Source organism: Hemicordylus capensis, chromosome 4 (genome assembly GCF_027244095.1).
Source record: "Hemicordylus capensis ecotype Gifberg chromosome 4, rHemCap1.1.pri, whole genome shotgun sequence".
In the NCBI taxonomy this organism is placed as follows: domain Eukaryota; kingdom Metazoa; phylum Chordata; class Lepidosauria; order Squamata; family Cordylidae; genus Hemicordylus; species Hemicordylus capensis.
The window spans coordinates 135,944,171-135,963,406 of NC_069660.1; the positions used below are offsets into that span (position 1 = coordinate 135,944,171).

The 19,236-nt window shown below is 43.6% G+C and overlaps 1 protein-coding gene across 11 annotated transcripts in view; it reads left to right on the forward strand.

Annotated features, from left to right (window-relative positions):
• The first annotated feature begins 870 nt into the window (after positions 1–870).
• The window catches only part of NTNG1 (netrin G1), a 334,331-nt gene continuing 315,965 nt past the window's right edge, over positions 871–19,236 (forward strand). For 2 of the 11 annotated variants that reach the window (XM_053244423.1, XM_053244421.1), the window contains exons 1-2: positions 874–2,019; positions 10,332–11,028. In XM_053244423.1, coding sequence (XP_053100398.1) covers positions 10,783–11,028 — 246 coding nt within the window. In that variant the 5' untranslated portion in view covers positions 874–2,019; positions 10,332–10,782. Of the gene's footprint in view, positions 2,020–2,052; positions 2,283–10,331; positions 11,029–19,236 lie in introns of those variants that run through there. The other 9 variants (XM_053244424.1, XM_053244426.1, XM_053244427.1 and 6 more) reach the window with 7 other exon arrangements.

Consider the following 19,236-nt stretch of genomic DNA (forward strand, 5'->3'; position numbering starts at 1 on the left):
AGAGAGAGATTTTCCCATGTGGAGGGGAAATCTCCAGTAGAAGACAGGCTGTTTGGATTTGGGGAGAAACAGGCTAGATTAAATATATACATGTTTGGTGGGTTTTAAAAGATGACAACTGAAAAATGGGGAGGGAAGTATAGAAGCATCTAAGGAATTATTAACTGTTTGGTGGATCATATCCACATTGAGAATATACAAAGCAGGCTGTTGCCTAGGAAAGCTCATTGTGTCACATGAGAGAAAACCAATCTATGCTGAATTTAAAAACAACAACGAACCATCTACTCAGGCACTAGCACTACCAATTCTGAATGGGGCAAGAGAGTTTACATGATAGAGTTTCCTTGCTGGAAAAAAGGTCCCAAGCCTTTCTTGATCCCTGCTTCGGTGTTGATGGTGGGAAACCCAGCCCTCTCAACACCCACTCGTTAATCACAAGGCATGAATTAATTTAAAATGTATTAATTTAAAAGATTTTAAATTTACTTTTTAAAAAGGATGGACATTGATTTTGGTCCCTGAGTTTTAAAAAGTACAGTGTGAGTTAGATTTTCTTTAAAAAAACAAACAAGCTTTTAATAGCCAAAGGAAAGCCGAGGTTGGAGGGAGGATGTAGGGAAAGAGAGGGGATTCAGGTTGCAATGCAATCTTAAACCACTTTGCTTGCAAGCTAAGGTCCATGATGAGTATTCACTCCCATGTAAACCTGCTTAGGATGGGGCAATAAAGGACGGCTGGAGAAAACGTCCTCGCGTTGCTAAGATGAACCGAAAAAGGGGTGTGTCGTGTGTGTGTGTGTGATTATACATGTTTTTGTGGTTGGTGGGACGTCAGGAGGGGAGAGCGAGCTAGCTCGAGAACGCAACGGCTTTAGGACCGCTCGGAGCGCTCAGGTCTGGAGGTGGTATAAGGTTTGCCATCTCTCTACTTGCTGGCAGTTGCAGGAGAAGATTGCTTTTAAGTGAGCGGCTGTGTCACCCCCTCCGCGTCCTCCTCTCGCTCCCGTCTCCCTCCCTCCCCAATTGATCGCGTCCTGTCCTTAAGTTTGCGAGCTCCTTTTCGCCACTGCAGGGGCCGTGGCGAGCGCCGAGGAGCGGCGGCGAATTGGCAAGCCAGCAAAAGGCGGCATCGGCGCAGGCGGGGTGCATGTCTCTTTCCTCCGATGGACTTTCCATGTGTCTCGCCGCCGTCGACGCTGATGGGCAGTGACATTTCTGACTGGAGCGCGGCGACGCGCCCAGGAAGCAACGGCGGCCCTGGGAGGCGAGGAGGATCTGCACGGCGCCAAAGCTAATTGCGGTGATTCCTGTCCCTTCCCAGTACCTTCAACGTCGGCGATCGGAAATAAAATGCCAGCTGGGGGGGTCCCGCAACACCAGCAGCCGCCGCGGGAGCAGCCGCGCCACCTTGAGCCGCCGCGGCCGGCGGGCAGCCAGGAGCGAGCGCCCGGCGCCTCCCCACCAAAAGTTTGACGCCAAGAAGTGCGGCTGCCTCCGGAGGGGACAGCCCCAGCGGGGAAGGGCGGAGGCGGGGCTGGAGCGGGAGGGCTCCAGGGGAGCCCCCGTGGGCCACCGACTTCTCTCTCCCCCAACCCTCGCCCGCCTGCCAGCCAGCCAGCCAGCCGCCACCCCTGTCCGCTCCCTGCCGCCTCTGAGCCCGGCCGGGCAGGATCCCGCCCCGTCGTTGGCCAAGCCGGGCTGATCTCCAAGGGGGCAGCGCCAGAGGAGTGGCTAATCCCCCAGGCGCGCGAAGGGAGCGCTTCGGCTCGGCGGGCTGCCCGACCCTTTCGCCTCGCCCGCTCAAGTCTTCTGGCGTGAGCGGCAACTTTGTTCACTGGCCGCGTGTGCAGGGCAAGGAGAGGAGGAGCGGCCAGAGCAGCCACTCTTTCCCCCCAGCGTCCCTGCTGCCGGAGGGGAATCCGACTGAGGCTCCGGCTACCTGCGAGCGTCCCAAGCCAAGGCGGGAGCTGCTTCTTTGGCCTCTTCTCTCTCTGAGCCGCTGCGACCGCCCGGCATGGTGAGTAACCGCGCACCTCTAGGCTCCCTCCTTGCCCGCCCTTCTGCCCGCCGTGGAGGTGCTAAACTTTGCAAGCAGGGCTTTCCCTCGTTCCAGATCCCAGAGCTGGGGTTGGACGAGCTTGACTCTGCCCTGGGAAACTTGGCTGGCTGCAAACAAGCACATCAACACACTATCTCGTCGGAGACTGGGACTTTTTAACTCGGCTTTCTCAACTCCGCTCTCCTCCGATTCCCACCGCTTCAAAGCCATGTATCAGTAAAGTGAGCTTCTTCAGTATTTGGGTGCGCTGCGCTGCGCAGCGTTGTGTGTGTGTGTGTGTGGAGGGCGGGGGGAGGTGACCCTCGGGTCGCACAGGATGCGAGATTTGCTAAAAACTAAAAAGGGAGAGAGAAAGACAGCTGAGTTGGTGTAGCAAAATTGTGTGTGTTATCACACACTGCGCGATTTTGATCCCTCTGGCAGATAGAGGGATAGATAGACAGTTAATGGCACAGTGGGCTCTTTCACCCTTTGGAATATCGACGGATCGACTGTCATTATTTTCATGATATGTAGCCCCACCGAAGGTATATGGTTATATTTGTAGCACGCAGAATCATTGTGATTTTATTGCATTTCCTTCTCCCCCTCCTGTCACCAATTAAGAGATTTTAGAAGAGAAAGGGGAGATCAAATTTAGATACAAATAGAAACTGCGCCCTCTACTGTTCATATGGGGTTTTCCACTGGGAAGGCAATCCGGTGTGCCATCCCGTTATCCTGGTCGAAAGGAGGAAATGTGCTAGCGGGGATTTCAAAGGCGTTGTTGGTAGGACTTGACGGTGAATTACCCTGTTATTATTACATCCAGAATATGTTTAATGGTAGACACAAAACTTCTCTTCTTCCAAGGCAACGAAGCTAGAGAGGTCTTGCCGGGCCGTGGATCTCTCCATGATGCATTGTTCTTCTAGTGAAGTGTCCTCTACTCTGAACCTTAAATTCTGGTTCATACGGAAACCTTCATCTTCCTGACATGAGCACAGACAGCTTCACATTTGATTTTAAAATAATACAATATATGGCACTGGGTTGGGGGCGGGGGAGGAGATACACCTTTTTAAAAAAAACATAATAAAAAAGGATTATCTCCAACTTTAGATCTTTTTATAAAATGATAAAACAAATGGCATTTAGTAAGAAAAAAACATATTTGCTAAGTAAGGACTGAACTGAAAGCCCTTGAGAGGAACTGGAGCTGCTAAAAGTGTGTCATTCATTCTGAATATGAGCAGCTTTCAGTTCTATGAATAAAGATTTTTCTGCTGGGGCGGGAACAACTGGTGTGGAGAGGATATGATACAAAATACAGCCACAAAAGACTGGAATGGGTGGCGTAGGTTCAGTGAGTCCTTCATTCAGATCTGAAATGACAGGCTGGTTTTCTAAATCAGTCAGATATGAGGAGGGACCCCCCCCCCACACATACATACACACTCATTTTTCTCCAAAACAGCAAAAGTACTAATTGATAGTGAACTATGATGGAAAGGCTCATTCATTCAACAGATACAACTCTTAAAGTTTGTATCCCTAGACCTCATTGCCTTAAATAAAAGGTACTTGTTCTGCACTGATAATGTAGGCTGTTTGTAGTGGTAATTGTAATATTTATATTTTCCAAGTATTTGGAAATAATAATAGAAACTTGCAGGTCAGGTACTTCCTTTCCTTATATTTTAAGTAGCTGGAAAATCCCCCCTCCCCGGCGCTCTGAGATCTTTTTGGAAAAATAAATTTCAGTGTTTTTTATGGTACATTCCTGCTACTCTAGAAAAGAAAAAATCCTGGAAGTAACGTAGCATTTTATAGAATTCAAAACACAGTCCATAGTTTGCTGCCTGAAGAAGAGTTGGGGTTAACTCAAAGTGTGCTTTGCTACCTTGCGAATAAAGTTAGTACCACAAAGGATGTCATTTGAACCATTTTAACTTTGCATCTGAAATACTTGCCAGCTCCGGAGATCGCTATTCATTCCTTCTTCAGTAGTCACACCTAAATCATATTCAGGAGTGACATCAAATGTATGATGAGAGGTGCAGGCATTTTTAAACAAAGCCAAGGATTTTCAGCTTGTCAGCAGTCAGTTCTTTGCATATGTTTAACAGATCACCAATACTGACATTTGGTAGAAAATGTACAGTAACAACATAGGGAAGTAATCCATTGCACACAGTTGCTTGTGGGGTAAGCCTATTAATTTCAGTAGGAGTCACACACACAAAACTATGCACAGGATTGCTGCCATAGTTTGTCGTTACTTCCCCACAACTTTTCTCACAAGATGTAGGCACTCATCCGTTCTGTAAACATAAGTTACGCCTAACCTTTGCAAAATAAATGGTACATTCCTGTAGAAACTGTTTAAAAGATGAGAGATGGTCCATCAGCGGATGGAGGTATTGCGATATATGCTTCAAATCCTTACTAATAATATTATTCTGAATGGGAGGCATGTGATTAATTGTCATTCTGTTTTGAATGCTGGTGATGTGGTATAAGTTGTGACATTCTTGGAATGAGGTTTATATGTAATGCTGCAAGAAAGAGAGAGCTGGGGACAGACTAAAATGATTTTAGGTTGTTTTAGAATCCTTGATTTTTTGGATCACATTTTAAATGGTCATTCTCTCCTACCACATCTTACCATTCCAATTTTGCCTGCACCCTCACAAGGTGGGGGGGTGGGGGGGTTGGGTATTTGTGCTTTTCCATCATTGCATTAAAAAATATATGTTTTTAGCTAGACACATTGTCACTAGAATTCACTTGGAGTTTTTCAGAATGGATTTTACCTCCTTTCATTCAAGCCTGAGGGCAGAACACATATATCCAATTATTCATATGGTCCTATTTAGCTTGTTCAGAGAGCTCATTTAGCATTTATGAAAAGCAGTAGGTTGGTTTTAAATGCAGAGATTTCACATATGCTACTCTCAACCCTGAGGGGTGGGACACTGTGGGAAATTGGTGTTGCCACCTTTAATCCATATCTGAGGGCATGGAATATAACCCCTATTACATATGCTTTTTCACCTGTTTTTTTTTTTTTAAACAACAACAGTGGTTTAGTTTTAAATGCTGAGATTTCTTATATCCTAGCAAATCTAAAGTGGTGGGGGAAAGTGGAAATGGGGGGGTTATTACTGCACATTCTGTGTTGTATTTGAAATAATATTGTTGAAGCTCTGTGAGAAAACCCACCGAAAATGTCACAAAAGGGTTTTTTTTCCCCTTTAAAAAAAGAAAACAATCTGTATAGGAGAGCATAAAATACAATTCACTGTGGAAAAATATCCTTCATATGTTGGAATAATATTCTAATCATTATCAAAAGGTATATCTTCTAAGTAAACATCTTTGCAGGTAAAGGTAAAGCACTAAATTCTGTTTGATTTGCATATGACAAGGTAACAACGGCTGCACACCTATGCACTTAGAACTTAGTAGAGTAGTGGAGCTTACTTCCAAGAAAATACATCCACAATTGGACTATTTGGGGCTTTATTTTTAATTTTAAATTCATATCTCTGACTAGATGCAATCCTTATCTGGTGAGTTCTCCTAACAGCACATCCGATCAGCTCCTAGGTGACAATTTTTATAAGAAGATTATCGTCGTGTCTGTGGAAGGAGGGAGCTGTTCTGTGATCAAGCTCACTACAAGAAGAAAATGCTTATTAAAAATTGATTATTTTTAAAAATAAAAATAACAATAATAATGAATTATAGCTGAAATACACTTTGGGGACTGGGCTGGCATATCAGATTGGTGTGCATAATGAATATCATGTGTGAGGTGATACATACAGGAGTACAGGTGGTCAAAAGCTAGGACAGGTTGCTGTTTATGAGGTCATTTATGTAACTCTTTTTAGTCCTGGTAAATTATTCTGGATGTCTGTGACAGAAGAATCTTGGGGTATGAGTTATGTACCCTGTGCTTTATAAGTTCAGTTCAGTTCTTTATTACGGTCTATGACCAGCAACAAACAAACAAAATATGCAATGAGCAGAAGTATGCAACAGACAGAAATACGGTATACAATACACCACCCACCAGAATGAATAAAAAGTAAACCGTCTAATCCACTTATAGCTCTGATGAACTTGAAGTGTTACAAATATAACAAAGGTTTAGTAAGTCTATTCAATCAAGGATTTGACCATCCAGCTGTTGTGCTTTATAAGGAGGGTGATAGTACACAGGTAGAAAACTCCAGGGTCAAAATAGCATGGCAGTGATAAGTTATCAGGGACAAACGACAGCTCCATATTTCCATGTGGCATGGTGCTGTTGAATACAATTAGCATAATCCCAGCCTTTCCAGCGGCTGCAGTCGCCTTTCTTTCAGTCAGTGAAGATGTGAGGATGTTAGTTTCTGTATGTGAGATTCTATAGATCAATTCACTTCCACAAAACAGGTTGTCTGATAAATAATAATCTGTGTTATCAAGCCAGAAAGGGCGGGGGGGGGGGGCGGCGGCAGTCACTTCTCAATTATTAATTCAGGACACTGCTGAAATGAACCAAATGTGAATGTGTTTATACTGGACTGGAGTTAAAAACCTACCTTATGTTATCCTTATTATTCAAAGCTCCTTCTCACTGCAGATGCTAACATTCAGAAAGGGTATGGACCTAAGAGCAACACACACTTGGGAATCTTATTTGATCACATTTACTTGGGTCCCACTAAAATAAACGTCAGTTCTAAGGAAATATGGTTAGGACTGGAGTGGTGAGTTTCAAGTCATTGTGTACATTAAAAAGACTGCATCAGTATGATCTTGGATAACTGAGGACTGGATCTCACAAGTGACCCCTCTCTTCCCCCCCACACAAAATGGGTCATGTGATGCCGTTACAAAAACTCCCATGACCCTTCGTATGTGATCTTTAGTCAATATCTTCCCCTGTGTCAAGGAGAGCTCATTAATAATGAGATATAGCCGACTAGCTAAGCTAGGCTGTATTAGCTCTTGCCAAAGCATGACATTTTTAATACATTAATAATATGTCTGTAATGTAATTGAAACCTATTAATCACAGACTGGATAGGTGCCAGAAGCTTAAGCTATAATTGGCTGTTCCTTGTCAAGCATGCCAGTCGCATGTTCTGGCATCTGTCTGATACTCAAATCACCTGCACCATCTTCTCCACTTTCTCCTTGACAGCACACTGAATCCGATCAATGCTGTAGTCTATAATTCTATGTAATGACCATCATTATGACTCTAACTTGCTTTAATGAGAATTCATTATATGGGGGAGGCGTAGCCTGGCGAGCAGAGAGAGAGAGAGCAGCTAGTGTTGCGCTTGGTCTCAATGTTCTGTGTCCGTGGTTGCAGTTCATGGGTCTGTTTTCTCCCTGACTCCTCCTAGATGGAGCAGAGAAAACGCTGGTGATAGAAAGCTTTAAATCACATCATAATTGTCTTAAACCTAGGCCATTTAGCAAATAAACGCTTGCTCAAGAGGAAGCCGTGGTGGAAACAATGAGTCTTACATCCAGGCAACACTTTCCCATCATCACGTATTATGGACCCACAACTATTGATCGATAATATTTCCTTCTCGTTCTCTTCCATGTTTGCTGTGCGTAGCTTTGATGGCATCCCTGCTTCTGATTTCTTATCAAATTGCACAAGCAAGAGAGTGATTTATTCGGGAAACTTTTTATTTTAAAAATAAACTCAAGCTTTCTCCTCCCAAAAGAGCATTTTGGACAAAATGCTGAAAGAATCTCCAGACCAAAATTGGAGACATTTGGAATGTCTCATTTCTAAATTACATAAGGCAAGCATAAAGTATTTGGGTGACGACTGGATAAGATGAAGTGTATGGAAAGTTAAGGGAGATGCTGGACTAGATGGTGTAATGTTAAAAGTATATTCAAGGTTTTTAAAAATAAAAGCTTTTAAGTAATTGTGCCAAATTTAAATTTGAAGTTTGAGTATCATGCAGCTCGTTGCTGAACATACTTTCAAATACAATGCTTCACGTGTAACAGCTGTACGATACCATTTTATGAAATGAATATAGTGGGAAATTGCACTTGCGTCCATAAGGCAATTATTGTAATTTGCTATGGAAACACAATTCAACCATCTGTTGGCACTGCATAGTGTCTGTAGCTAAGTTCAGTTTAAAGACTTATTTATTTATATATCTGTTTAATTTGAATAGAACGAACTTGTTTACAAAATTGCTTTGAAGACTAGATTTCCTCTCACAGAAAGTGGGTGTTTTGGAATGAACGATAGTACTGCAAAAGCCACTAAAATTGTATGTTCTTTTTATATGCATGGTGTCATAGAAATAGTTGTATAACTGGCTAGCGGATCAAACTTAAAACTGGCAAACAGAGGTAAGCTGTGTGATAAAGAAGCAGAACCACTTCCTTATTTTTAGATATTACGTTTAAGAATTTTGGTTAGGTGGTGGTGTAGGTGATGTTTTAATAACAAACAAGCCGACCCCCGCACAGAGCATCTGCGCGTTTTTTTGGGCCGGCTACCTCTCTCCCCCCCCCCCACCCCAGTCTCCGGCCGGGCCGCCAGCCTCCCCAGCCGGGCCAGGACCCCCGCCACTGCCGGCCTCCCCGACCGGGCCAGGCCCACCACCGCCCTGGCCTCCATGTCCCGGCAAGGCCCGCCGCCGCCTCTGTCCTCCACCACAGACGCGCCTCAGCCAATCAGGTGCGTCCCTCCGCTCTGCTGCCCAGCCAATCAGCTGGGTTGCTGGGACGCATCCCCACAGACGCTGAGGCATGTCTACGGGGATGAAATATATAGATAGAAGCTAAAAAACATAAATATGTACTCTTCGTCCTGGAAGGTTTTCTGAAGAGAATCATCATCTTGTTCCCCTGATGTCAGTAATCAAATTCCCAACACTGTTCCTCGGTTTGCAAATTAAAAAAAACAACAGACTAACACATGGAAATCCTTCCTTCCTTCCTTCCTTCCTTCCTTCCTTCCTTCCTTCCTTCCTTCCTTCCTTCCTTCCTTCTATTTAGAACGTGTCATAGTCTAGGGATGTCCAGCTTCTGTATTCTCAGGGGCCACTCAGTTCTCCAAATGTTAGCTGAACCAATATGATTTGCTCACAAATGGCCAGTTGGCACCATGTAGCATAAAGTTTTCTGAGTGATGGTGCCCAAGCACAGCATTATATACAAATATGCACGTCTGCACATCAGATCCAGAAACGTGTGTATCTGTATTTTTTATTTTTTTTTACACTTGATAATCTTTTTCCCCCTTATGGATGAAACAATCAGCAAAGCTTTTATCACAATTTTTATGAAATCTGGTTGGGCACTGGAAGACAGAAAAGTTCCTTTGGGGGCTTGATTGAACCCGAAGGCCACTGTTTGCCCATCACTGGCAAATTCCCTGTCAGATTCCTTGTAAACTTGGCAGATCTTTGTGGGATTTGGTTTCTCCCCTTTTAAGATGTGGGTTTTAAAATTATTTTAATTATTGCACATTATTTTATGTCTTGCTTGGGTGAATGGAAAGGGGGTTTTGAGAGGATGGTTTCTGTTATGGAAATTGACACATAAAAGGACATGAAAATCATAAAAATAAAAAAAAATGTGCAAGGCCTATATAAAGAGGAAATATTATTATAAGCCACAAATGAGCCAACTGTTATCTTTGTCATTAAACACAATTAAACAAAAGAAGCAGAGCTCTTCCAATACTAATGAGAGGAAATCCAAAGAGACAGAAGTGTGCTCATAATATCTCTCTTATTAAGCTAACAAAAGCTGAGACGTGTTCTAGACATTTTGAGTTCTCGGAGGTCCTCTTTCCAAGAGATGAAAAGCACACAAGTTGTTGTCAGTCCTTTGTCACTGTAATAAAAGATCTACCACCCCTGGTGGGTTGGGGTTTATATCCCTTATCTAGTTATGAAATACAAGAGCTACTTAAGTTCTGGCTCTCGGGTTTTGCCAAGCTGGAAATATAATTTTTGAAGCAAAGAAACAGGGAAGAAAAAAAATTAACAAAACTCCCTGAGAATGTTATATATCTGTCTTTGTTAGAGAAGAGTTAAATTCCTCTTGTCAAAATAGTTTTGGCAATGAGTGATTCTGGTAGTTTGTTCACTCCGAGAAAGTACACCTACAGTAAAGGTTATCCAGATTATTCCAATTTGCTTTATATTGTATCAAGCTTCTTGAAATGTCAACATATCGTATATTTTCTAATGCATTGATCCTTGGACAATAACTCTTTCTTTTATTGTTTCTAAAAGGATGCTGGTGCCAGAAGAAAGAATGATTGATGGCAGGCCGTGGGGCTGGAGACGCTCATCATTTTGCTCCAGCTGATGTATCAGTTTGCCTGGCCATTCTTCATGAACCAGGAAAGGGGAGGATTACTCAGGATTATTGAATGCACAGCTGAGGACTGGCAGCATTGCTGAATTATCATCTGCTTGTGGACATTGATTACATACATGATAAAAGCCCAGATAGACACTTCTTAAGAAAAGGGACAACCCTCAGATTGCTTTCAACGGCATCTCTTCAAATATGCTCGGCTTTCACCAAAGTTTCCAGCCATCGTAATCTAACTCTTTCCCTCTGGTTTGGACCACCTTTTACAATAACTTTGACGCCCTGTGTACATATATGTATAATATTGACTGCACTTAGATCTCGGCTGGTTATAACTATCAAAGCATACCCATAAAGGATTTAGCGATGTATTTGTCAAGATTCTTGTCACTGCACGCCCTTTGGGTTACTGTGTCTTCGGTGATACAGCACTATCCTTCGGTGTGGGGACATTATGATGTGTGTAAGACCCAGATTTACACAGATGAAGGGAAATTTTGGGATTACACGGCCTGCCAGCCAGAAGCCATAGATATGATGAAATACGTGAAAGTAAACTTGGAGCCTCCCAATATAACGTGTGGAAATCCTCCGGAGACCTTCTGCGGAATGGTAAGGCAAACGGTTGAATGCTAGATTGCTGCACATGGTCCTTGGCAAGAGAACGTGGATACCTTAGCCTTCAGCTTTGTAGAACAAGGCCAAGGTTTTAAGATTAGGGCAGCAGCTGCATGGCACTGTCTATCCTATGTGTGAAAAGCTTCTGGCAAATATTAAGCATCAAAGTTTTTTTAAGTCCGAGACTGGGGATAAGTAGTTGTTCAATGAAGTCCTCCATTATGTCTGGTTTTACTGGTGAAAGTTTTGCTGGTTTATTTTAGATGTATCATGTAGCATTCTGGGTGGATATTATACTTATTTATGGACTTACGGTATTTGCCTGGGTTCAACTCTTGGTTTGGATAAAAAATACCATTGAGGCGACAGATTTGATGTTAAGTGTGTTCAGGTGTTGATGTCATCATAAGAGAGTGAGTCAGTGGTCTGGGACTTCTTCACGGTGCTAGGTCATTTTTCATGCGAAGATGCTAGCTTTTTTTTCAGCTTTTTTTTTTAGTTCTGTAGGCATTTAGTACCTGCTCATGAAAGTGCTATTGTTTTCCCTACAATTGAATCCAAAGCAGGCCTCATTAAGTCCACAAATGACACACAAGTTCTTTCCTGGGATGAGATAAATAACCAACTGATGATGAAAATCTAGGATGGACAAAAATGTTGGCATGACCTGCATATCTGGCCTGCATATCTGGCCAAGAATGGTTTGGTTCCAGAGACAGGGTCACAAAACCTGATGGCAGCGGTGCCTTAAGGGCTCCAAACAAGGCTTAGGAACAAGAAGGCAAAGCAAAAAAAGAAATGCCAGTTCTGTAACCATGGTCAAAACCCATGGTTTCTAAGCCTGCTCTATCATTTCTACAGGACCCACTGCAGGCTTTCAGCTTTAGTGAAGACTAACATCCTCCATGTTATGCAAATAGCATGCCTTCTTGTTAATTGCATGCATCTAGTTATATGCAGATTAGATGCATAGGCATTCAGCTCAAGATTTATTTGCTGGTTTAACTTCGGTGTTGTGCCCTAGATAGGAGATTATGTGTTTACATAATAGCCACAGGATTGGCTTTCCCTCCTCTTTCTGCCCTTGCTCCCTGCATTAGTGATTTTACCTCAGTTGGCAACCTCAGTTGCCAGGGGCGTTGCTATTGGAGAGGAGGCCCATGTTCGACCCGCTCCTTGGTGGCTTCTCAGAGTGAGGGAGATAATGAATAATATACGGAGGGGTGGAGCTGGGGGGGGCCCTCAGGAGCTGGGTGCCTGGGGTCTTTGAACCCATCCTCTCAATTATAGCCACACCCCTGATTGGGATGGAAAATAGGGGTGTGGTGGGGAGAAGTAGGGGGATCAGCATGGGGAGGGGCCTTATAGATAATCCCCCAATCAAGCTGTTGCATGTCTGCCAACAGAAATAAATGGTAAGTTCTTGAACCCAGGGCATAATGACTTCCCAGTGCCAGCAGTTAAGCTCCAGTAGACAGCATTTCTCCTCACAAGCATTTATAGATTGTGTTAAGGCAGGGCAAATGGAATACACATGCATTGCAGTATGTCTGCAAAGCAGAATTTCATCTAGCCCCATGAGTGGATCTAGGCATATAGCTGACACTTCTGTCAGTTTTTCAGAAGACAGGCAAAAGTTCCAGGGGGAGCCAACATCAAATGCTAATCAATTAAGGTAAAGCAAAAGACCCCACATGGATGGTATTGGCCTTGGTGTCTGTAAGTCATGCAAGATATTCAAGAGGGTAAGACTTTATGCTCCAAGCCATCCAAGAAATCTGGGTGAGTGACACTTCATTTGCAAGCAGAGAGACATCTGAAGATTCCCTTCAGAGCACAGCCTTTCCCCATCCACCTCACATTGTGCAACAAGCTGTTCCCAATCCTCAGTGGATGCTTAGAAGCAGTCCTTGATACAGTGCTGCAGTCTGAAACAAGAGAGAAAGCCCAGGCAGAATTGCTTTGCAGGCTAATGAGATTCTTTCGGTCCTAGAGCATGATGATCTCTATTGTATTGTGCTTGTGATGGTGAAGCTTCTGACATCAATTGGCTGGGTTGGTGTGATGGGACAGATTATTCAGTTGCACAGGGAACTGAGCAGTTTGCAGTTTGGCTTCTGTGATAGAAAGGAGAAGCAGATGTCTCCCTTTCCATTTTTGGTACTGTTCTGTACAGGGATGGCCCTTCCATGAGACAAGGTGTGGTGGTTGTCTCAGGTAGCAGATTATTGGAGTGAAAGCAAGGTGGCAGGATGCTCTCCTTCTCCTCATTTTAAAAAAAGGGGGAAAGAGGGGAGGAGGGTGTGCACAAGGGGTGGGGTGGCATTTGTCATCCTGCCTTATGCACATAGAGATCATCCCTGGTTCTCTGGTTGACTCTGTTCTGCATTTGGCTCCACCTGCTTCTGCTTCAACTCAGACAATTTCTAACATTAATTTCAAAATTGTACATGCGAGGTTTTCACTTGATGTCCTTTAGTTGTTGTTGTTGCCCTTACAAGCTTCCAGTACAGGAAGAAACAACACACATGTGTACGATTAAAACACTGGGCAAAAAGATTATTGATGTGTGCTCACATTATTGTATCAGGTTTCCTTTTGATTTAATCGATGTATGCTTATCATTGATTAAATTACAGTGCAGGAAGGTATCTCTTCATACTGTGTGATTATGTCAAGATTCTTTTTTGACCTAGTGTTTTAAGCAATGCACATACACGCTCATATGAATCACTAATCTTCAAGGAGGGAGAAAAGAGGTAGACAGTAAATTACACAGCGGTCCGAGCGAAATCTGGAAGTAAAACACAGAAGGGACTGTTCTGCAAATGCAGGCAATTTGGAACGTGGCGTGGTGGATTTGTAAACACTCCTACTTGGGTACTCTATCTGTACAGTGGGAAAAGGTGCAGTTGCCTGGATGTGAGAAGAGGTCTTCTCTACTGTGGCAGCCAGGTAGTGTGACTTACACTTGAGGGGGTCTTACTTGTGTGTTATCTTTTATCTTTTTATTTATTTTTGGTTTACATCCTGAATAACGCTGTGGCCATACAAGCATAGAAATCACATGCACAGTATTGGTGCCTGTATTTCTGAAGTCCAGAAGTGAGTGAGTATGTGTGTGTGTGGGGGGGGTGATTTTCCACCAATTCCCCTCCCCCTGGAAACAGTCAGTGTGACCCAGAAATAGGTCCCTGAGGGTCACTCAACCCTCAGGGATCTACGGTACTTCCATGTTGCATGGAGAGCTTCTGGGGGAAGGGGTTTGGCTAAAATCAGCCCCTCAGTGTGAGCACCCGTGCTTCAGAAACACAGGTGCAGCAATAGTCAGGATGTTGGCTATTTTTTATATCAGTGATGTTAGCTGTCTTGAGCAATGATGGAATGAAGACACAAGCTATACATATTTCAAATAAATAATTGTCATCTACATGATAGATCACATTTGTGGAAATATAGCCTTCATGCAGTTTTATGCTACTGGAATCAGTGATCAGTGCCTTGGGGCTCCAAAGGACTGGTGCTTTATAAATACAATTGTGAGGATGGTCGTGTGCAAAAGGGAGGCAGAAAGAGTTGCAGCCCTGCATCTGAGTAGCCAGCTTTCACTTGCAATTCACAATGACGAGGGCTGTTTTTGAGGCTTGACATCATGACAAGCAAAAGGGGAGATTTGCTCTTAGTGCTTAGGCAGACTTGGCTGTCACAGCCCAGTGCAACATCTGAGTGGCTTAAAAATTGTAACATTATCCTGGAATTATCTGCAGCCTGCAGCTGATTTTTTTCTGGAGAGGTTATAGAGAAGCTTTGAAGGAGCCTACAGACAGAGGAAGTCATGTACGTTTGTACAATTTGTGGAGCAGAAGTGCTGATGACAGTGGAAAAGCAAGCTTTTGAGTGCCACAATGGATTTCATAGCCAATCAAAACTAAATTAAGAAACAAATATTATTAAAAAGGCTTCTGTGCATGTAATCCTGGCATAATGTTATGAGTTGGGCCTTAAATGTTTTCCTTAGAGATTTTCAGCATCGTGAATACAGCATTCCTTTCATTACAAGTAGGCTCACATTACTAAAAAATTAGGAAAATAAGGGACTCTCTGGTGTAGTTAGCAGTGCCATGATTATGTTTACTGAAATAATTAAACTACCAGATTCCATTCATCAGACTAGTTTATAAGGCAAAATGTGAAATGAAAATGGGGTTTCATTTGGAAATACTTTAATAATATATGCATGGATGTCTAAGGACAACAAATCAATACAGCACTGCGGCAGCAATATCAAGAACAAATCTACTTTGGAAGGTTGCTTGCTGGTAATTTATCATGAGTAGGAAAATAACCAGTTCACACTGCATACTTCCATTATCTTTATGAAATTTTCCCAAAGTAGGAGCTTTCTTTCTTTCTTTCTTTCTTTCTTTCTTTCTTTCTTTCTTTCTTTCTTTTCTCTCTCTCTCTCTACCCCTCCCTCCCTCCCTCCCCAAACTGTGATGAAAATTGATGTTGGTGAGTAGCTTTGTGGGTTTTATGAATGAAGCATAAATAGGCCCTGAAGCAGCCTATTTGGTTGTGGAAAATACAGGGGGTGTATTTTCATATTCATGGTTTTCCTGCTTTATGTTTTACCTTGTGTATTCCTACCTAATTTTTTATATTGAATATTTGGAAGGGTGTTACAGGAATTAATAAAATAAAAGAACATTGGGCAGGAACCACACTACGTTAGACATGACCAAGTCTCGTTGAAGTTCACGGGACTTCAGCTGGTCATGACTAATTTATTTTAATGGCACTTCCCCATGACTAACTTAGGCTCGATCCTGCACACTGTTTTAATAGGCATGGTTCCCATGCTTAGCCAAACATGGGAACTGCGGTGGCACATGCCTTCTACTGTGTGGACAGTGTAAGATGTGATGTGGGTAGAATGTGTGTTTGCCCAAGGTATCATCTTTCCATCCCTTTTTAGGGGACAGGATTGGGGAAATCCTTACCCCTAAAAATAATCTCACCATTCTTTTTAGGGGAAAGAAGCTGTCTATTGCACTTATAGGATTGTACAGATGACCCCAGTGCCCCATCACACACAGAGGACACCTTGCGGTTCTTCACATGATCACACTAACCCAGGTTAGAGGCAGGCAAGCCTGGGTTAGCAGATCGTGAACCGGGCACAGCCCACAAACCAAGGCTTGCCCAAACCAGATAACCCTGAAAAATAACCCTTGTTATTAACCTTGCCTTAGTGCACAGCAGGAGCCCTGGTTTGTTGATCATGTGTCTGCTTCCCGCTCCATTTTCAGGTTTTGGCAGCTGCCATCCAAGTTTTCCAGAGAGGGCTGCAGTTGCCAGGGCTGTAAACAGAAAATGTGGCACTCTGCACAGCCCTCTCTTTGATTCCTTGCTTTAAATGACTTGGATAGGACTTGCCCCACAGGCTTCCCCCTTGTGGCTAATCAGAGCATGTCTGTAATGTAATGAGGTCTCTTTCCCTTCTCCTGGCAGCATGATGCATCCCAATTGGTGGATCCCCCAATTCCCGGACAGACTTCCTTGCTTTGTGCTCACCACTGCTGCGATTGTGTGTGAGCAGGATTAGCATAGGTCAACAGCTACTCTGGCTGTGTGGATGGTTTGGGTGTAGGACTCTTCCAAACCCCAAACCACTGCCCTCTGATTGTGTGTAGAGGCTCCTTGAGTGAGAAGTGGGTGAATTTTTTCACTAATCATTTTCATTCCTTTTAAGGCTTACAGATTGGGTAAACCTGCACTATCCATTTACAGTGTATTAAAAGTCCATTTGTTCTCATCTGTTGCTCATGGTCTTTAAGTGAGCAAGAATCTATGAGCACTGCAGGATACATCCGTCTTCTTCAGTAATGGATCTCTGCAGTAAGACTCCAGGGAATTTGTGCATGCACGTACACATAGCTTTACATGTGTGGTGGAAAGCAGGCTTGGTTACATGCATAGATCAATCTGCTCTGCATTGAGACTGTGGGATGATCGTTCTTGCAGCTTGTTCTGAGCCAACGCCTACAGTCTGGAGAATTGGGGATGCTGACTGATTTCTCAATAATCTGTGTGTATTGTTGCCCAGACACGATATTCGCACTTTTTAAAAGACAGGGGAGCAACTTGAATCTGGAAACTGTAACATGAAGCACAGCTCTGAGAAAAGCTGAAATATTCAATTTAGAAAGGACTTTTTGCTTTCAGGTGCTCAGCACTCATATCTGCATGAAAAACTCAGTGAAAGTTTTGGCAATGATAACATGGATTTTTAAAAAGAGCCTCAAGATTCCACTGGACTCCCCCCCCCCTCCCCAGTATGCAAGGACCATATTTTCTGATTGTACAAGATAATTTCCAGGTTGTACAAGGTGATTGGCTGGTTTCAGATGGTTTATGGCTCTTCATGTAGTGGAGGAGCAGCCAGATTCCCCCCCCCCCAATAATTATGTGTGATGCAGGCATTTCATGCTGAGGCCTACTCATATAGCCATATAATCTGCTAATACAGCTACATAATACTGGGTTCTCCCTCAAAAACCGAGGTGGCTGTGCTACATGCCCCCCATCTAGACAACTCACACCATACAGCACACAAGGAAGGAGAGGGCTGCCTGTGCTGCTCCTCCAGCATGGAAGGCCTATTGCCATGTACATGTGGAAACCATGGCATAGTTAGCTGGGAACTTACTTGAACAGGTAAGGCTGCAGTCCTACATAGTTCCAGAAGGCAAAACTTGGGTTCCAAAGAATGATTTAGGCATGCCTAGTAGTTTTTTTTAAAAAAGTATTTCTATTTGAGCAGCAGACTACCGTGCCAACCACAAAATATTTTGAAACGCCTTTCCATCTCAGTTGCTTTGTTATGTAACATCAAAAAGTTGGCATATAAGAAACAGAAGCCTAAGCTCCCTTGGGTTTACAGAATGGAGTCCCTGTCAATGAGTTAGGGGACTGGCTCACAGAACAATTAATTGGCTCAGAACAAATACCTGCAGTATTTCTGTATGTCATAAATCTCACCAACAACAAGACATCCTATGTAGAGCATTGTGCTTGTATTTGATATTCAGTCACAGAGGCCCATTTCTTGCATTTACTGAGCTGGTGCTCCATTTCATGTGGTGGAACAATGGCCATTGTACAAATAAATACTTTTACATCGTGCCTTTCTTCCATAATATGTGCCTTGCTTCCATAATGCCTTGCTTCCATAATGCCTTGCTTCCATAATACTTCCTTGGATCCCTCAGAGTTCAGCAACTACAGGCCTGTCTCCAACCTTCTGTGGCTGGGCAAGGTAATTGAGAGGGTGGTGGCCTCCCAGCTCCAGACACTCTTGGAGGAAACTGATTATCTAGACTCATTTCAGACTGGCTTACGAGCAGGCTATGGGGTGGAGACTGCTGCCTTGGTCGGCCTGATGAATGATCTCTAATTGGGAATTGATGGAGGAAGTGTGACTGTGTTGGCCCCTTTGGACTTCTTGGCGGCTTTCGATACTATCGACCATAGTATCCTTCTGGAGCGTCTGGGGGGGTTGGGAGTAGGAGGCACTGCTTTGCGGTGGTTCCGCTCCTACCTCTCAGGCAGCTTCTATGTGGTGTCCCTTGGAGACTTTTGTTCTTCAAAATCTGAAGTTTTGTATGGTGTCCCTCAGGGCTCCGTATTGTCTCCGATGTTGTTTAACATCTACATTAAACCACTGGGAGAGATCATCAGGAGATTTGGTGCAGGGTGCTATCAGTATGCTGATGACACTCAAATCTATTTCTCCATATCAGCATCTTCGGGAGGGGGCATAACCTCCCTAAATGCCTGTCTGGAGTTGGTAATGGGCTGGATGAGGGATAACAAACTGAGACTGAATCCAGATAAGATGGAGGTACTCATTGTGTGGGGTCAAAACTCAGGAGATGAGTTTAATCAGCCTGTTCTGGATGGGGTCACACTTTCCCGGAAGGAACAGGTACCTAGTCTGGGAGTGCTTCTGGATCCGAGCCTCTCCTTGGTATTCCAGGTTGAGGCAGTGGCCAGAAGTGCCTTCTATCAGCTTCAGCTGATACGCCAGCTGCGTCCATTTCTTGAGACAAACGACCTCAGAACAGTGGTACGTCTGCTGGTAACCTCCAGACTGGATTGCTGTAACGTACTTTATGTGAGGCTGCCCTTGTGTGTAGTCCA